At 68.6% G+C, this 4,152-nt stretch overlaps 1 protein-coding gene across 1 annotated transcript in view; it reads left to right on the plus strand.

The window, feature by feature from the left end:
* HUWE1 (HECT, UBA and WWE domain containing E3 ubiquitin protein ligase 1) overlaps nt 1-4,152 on the plus strand; it is a gene marked incomplete in the record, with an annotated part of 60,209 nt that overhangs the window by 40,916 nt on the left and 15,141 nt on the right. Inside the window, 7 exon segments of the mRNA XM_034792756.1 lie at nt 39-193; nt 646-691; nt 1,576-1,842; nt 2,303-2,558; nt 2,670-2,803; nt 3,170-3,384; nt 3,846-4,134. Coding sequence (XP_034648647.1) covers nt 39-193; nt 646-691; nt 1,576-1,842; nt 2,303-2,558; nt 2,670-2,803; nt 3,170-3,384; nt 3,846-4,134 — 1,362 coding nt within the window.

The raw sequence follows: 4,152 nt of genomic DNA on the forward strand, positions 1-4,152 counted from the left end.
CCCTCCCCCCGGCTCTCCCCCCCCCCCCCCCCCCCCAGTGGTGAAGGTTCCCATCGTTAACCACCTGGAGGCGCTGCGGGACGAGGAGCTGGAGGAGCGCCGGGAGAAGCGCCGCAAGCAGCTGGCTGAGGAGGAGGCCAAAGCCACGGACAAAGCCAAGGAGGAGAAGGACGGGAAGGAGCAGAGCGCCCAGGTGGGGAGCTGCCGCTGAGCTCACCTGGCCCTTGAAGGCTTAAAGGGCCAGTGGAGAACTGGCCACACCCCTCCCCAACCCTGCCCTTCCCCCGTGGCTGGTGGGGCACAGGGCTCAGACCCCACAGACTCATTACAGCCGCGGTGATGGCTGGAGAGCAGAGCCCACCTGCGGCTGGGTGGGAGCCGATGCCCCCTAGAGGGGACAGGTCCCGGGCCCCATTCCCTGACCCCGCCCTGGGCTGGATCATAGCCAGTGCCCCCTGGAGGGGACAGGCCTCGGGCCCCATTCCCTGACCCCGCCCTGGGCTGGATCATAGCCAGCGCCCCCTAGAGGGGGCAGGCACCATGCCCTATTTCCTTCCTACCCCCCATAGCCAGCCAGCACCCCCTAGGGGGTCCAGGCCACATGCCCCTCTCCTAACTCCATCCTGTCCCTCTTTTGCTTTCCAGGGGGCGGTGCCCACACCTAACACCGCCACCGAGCAGAGTCTCTCAGGTAACTGCTCCGCCCATCACCCCCACTTGCCCCTCCGTCCCAGGCCGGGCCCAGCAGCGCCCCGAGGCCCTGGGGGATGAGGTAGTAGATTGTATAGTTTTAGGGTCACACCCGGTCTCGGAGATAACTATACAGTCTACTGTCTTTCCCGCGGGGTCACCCTCAGCACTGCGAGCAGGAGCCAGCAACCGCCGTCTGCCCCAGCTCCGGGGGGGGCTGGGAGCCAGGACGCCTGGGTTCTCTCCCGGCTCTGGGAGGGGAGTGGGGAGCAAGCGATAGAGCAGGGGGGCTGGGCGCCAGGATCCCTGGATTCTCTCCCTGGCGCTGGGAGCAGGTGGGGAATGGGGTGTAGTGGATAGAGCATGGGGGGCCAGGATGCCTGGGTTCTCTCATGGCTCTTGGAGGGGAGTGGGGGCTGATGGTGGGAGCACAGGGGGTCCTGCCTTTTCCCACAATCGTGGGTCTCTGTAGGTCTGTGCAGCGTGCCGAGCCGCGTGTGCGAGAGATGTGGGGCGGCGAGAGGTCTCCTGGGGGTGCATCCAGGCCCCCCCAGCATGTGGGTGTCGGATGGGGGGCGGTGGGAGGCCCCCGGGGGTGGATCCGCCCCCCGCAGTGAAGGCCCCGCCCCCGCCAGGATGAGGTAGTACGTTGTATTGTTGTGGGGTCGGGATTCGTGCCCCAATCAGAGATAACAATACAACTTACTACTTTCCCCAGCGCCGGGCCCTCACCGGCAGGAGGAGCCTGGTGGGCCAGTAGCCAGGACTCCTGGGTTCTCTCCTAGCTGCGGCGGGGGGAGCCTGGGCTCAGGCAGGAGGGGCCGGCATAGCCTAGGTGTGGGGTGTCCCATCTAAGCCCCGTCTCACCCTCCCTCCCTGCCCCAGATGCAGCCGGCCGGACTGACGGTTTCCCCGCCGCCCCGCCCGCTGCTGAGGGCCCCTCCGCCGGCCCCAAGCAGACGCTGGTCACCCTGGAGACCCCACAGCCGGCAGCGGTGGGTGGGGAGCTGCCTCCGGAGCTCGCCGGGCAACCCAGCACCGAGGCCTCGCACCAGCTGCTGGTGCCGGCCGAGCCAGAGGACTCGGGGCCGGGGAGGCCCAATGCCGACGCGGAGGCCACCCAGATGGAGCTGTCACCTGCCCCCACCATCAGTAAGTGGGGGAGATTGCGGAGCTGGGAGCCAGGATGCCTGGGTTCCCTCCTAGGCTCTGGGAGGGGAGGGGAATCTAGGGGTTACAGCAGGGAGCGGGGGCTGGGAGCCAGGACACCTGGGTTCTCTCCTAGGCCCTGGGAGGGGAGGGGGAATCTAGGGGTTACAGCAGGGAGCGGGGGCTGGGAGCCAGGACTCCTGGGTTCTCTCCTAGGCTCTGGGAGGGGAGGGGGATCTAGGGGTTACAGCAGGGAGCGGGGGCTGGGAGCCAGGACTCCTGGGTTCTCTCCTAGGCTCTGGGAGGGGAGGGGGATCTAGGGGTTACAGCAGGGAGCGGGGGCTGGGAGCCAGGACTCCTGGTTCTGGCCTGGCTGGGTCACTGGCTGACCTTGGGAAGGCATCCTTCCCCATCTGCCTCAGTTTCCCCTTTGGGATCCTCTGACCCCCCCGTTTCTCCCCAGCCTCGCTGTCCCCAGAGAGGGCAGAGGACTCGGATGCCCTGACGGCCGTTAGCAGCCAGCTGGAGGGCTCGCCCATGGACACCAGCAGCCTGGCCTCCTGCAGCCTGGAGGAGGGCGTCGGGGAGGGCGCCGTGCCCGGCGGGGCGGAGCAGCCTCCTGCCCACGGTGCCCCCGGGGCTGTGCCAGCCCAACAGCGCCCCGAGGGCCAGGCCGGCGGCGACAGCCTGGCCGATGCCAGCCAGCAAGGGGAGGACAGGTATGGGGCAGGGTGTGCGGCGGGGGAGCGGGGGTCTGGCTTGAGGTGGGACTCGCTAACGAGGGGGCTGGGATCTGGCCCCCACTCACCCCCTGCTTCCCATCCCCCCAGCTCACCCCCTGCTTCGTCCTCCGAGAGCTCCTCTACCAGGGACTCGGCCGTGGCCATCTCCGGAGCCGACTCCCGGGGCATCCTGGAGGAGCCGCTGCCCTCCACCAGCAGCGAAGAGGAGGACCCGCTAGCAGGTACCGGGGGCGACCGACCGGCCCCTTTGCAGAGGGGCTGGGTCGCTGTGATGCTCTAGCTTGGCTGTAGGGGGCACTGTGCTGCCGAGGGTGGGCGGGGGCCTCAGCAGGGAGCGCTCTCCCCTGATAGCCGGGGCCAGGCTCTTCATCCTTCTGGGCATTCAAACGGTGAATCCTGGTATCCTCGTCAAGTCCCAGCTGTGTCCGTTCTCCTGCTGCAGCCCCACGGTGCACAGCTTGCCCCAGAGGTGGCTGCATTTCCGCGTGTGGCGAGCCTTCCCTGTGCAGCGTTATGTGCGGCTGTTCCCTAGCTGCCCCGGCCCAGAGGTGGCTGCATCTTTTGCTGACACCCCTATCTCCTTTCAGGGATAAACCTCCCCGAGGGCGTGGACCCTTCCTTCCTGGCGGCCCTGCCAGACGACATCCGGCGTGAGGTGTTGCAGAACCAGCTGGGCATCCGGCCGCCAGCCCGGCCTCCCCCCACGGCTACCACCCCCACCCCGCCTGTGGTGAGCAACCCCGGGGTGACAGAGGTCAGCCCTGAGTTCCTGGCTGCCCTGCCCCCCGCCATCCAGGAGGAGGTAAGTGCTGCTCCTGGGGGGAGGGAGAGAGCTGTTTGAGGGGAGGGGCTCTGTCTCAGGTGGGGGTCAGTGGGGTGAAAGCCAGGCTTGGTGTCTGGGGGATGGGGCTTGGGCCAGGTGGATTGGGGCAGAGCTGAGGGGTGAGAAGGTGGAGCTAGGTGTCGGGGTGGGTGGGGCTGGGGGCCATTTCCCTGTGGGGGGTCTCTGGGCATGGGCGGGGCTACGATTCTGGGGGCTTTGTCTGTGGGTGGGCTCTCTGGACGGGGCTACGGCCCAGGGGTGGGGGGTCTCTGGATGTGGGCGGGGCTACGGACCCATGGGTGAGGTGCTAGCTCTGTGGGTGGGGCTACAGCCCTGTGAGTGGGCTCTGTGGGTGGGGCTATGCCTCTGGGCGTGGTCTGTGGGCGGGGCCATGGCCCTGTGGACAGGGCCCCCCCCCGGCAGTGACCTGTCCCCCCCAGGTGCTGGCGCAGCAGCGGGTGGAGCAGCAGCGGCGGGAGCTGGCGCAGGGCATCAGCTCGGACACGCCCATGGACCCGGTGACCTTTATCCAGACGCTGCCCTCGGACCTGCGGCGCTCGGTGCTGGAGGACATGGAGGACAGCGTGCTGGCCGTCATGCCCCCCGACATCGCCGCCGAGGCCCAGGCCCTGCGCCGCGAGCAGGAGGCCCGGCAGCGCCAGCTCATGCACGAGCGGCTCTTCGGGCACTCCAGCACCTCGGCCCTGTCGGCCATCCTGCGCAGCCCGGGTACGGCCCCCCCCCCCC

This window comes from Trachemys scripta, chromosome 16 (genome assembly GCF_013100865.1).
Source record: "Trachemys scripta elegans isolate TJP31775 chromosome 16, CAS_Tse_1.0, whole genome shotgun sequence".
Classification (NCBI taxonomy): Eukaryota; Metazoa; Chordata; order Testudines; family Emydidae; genus Trachemys; species Trachemys scripta.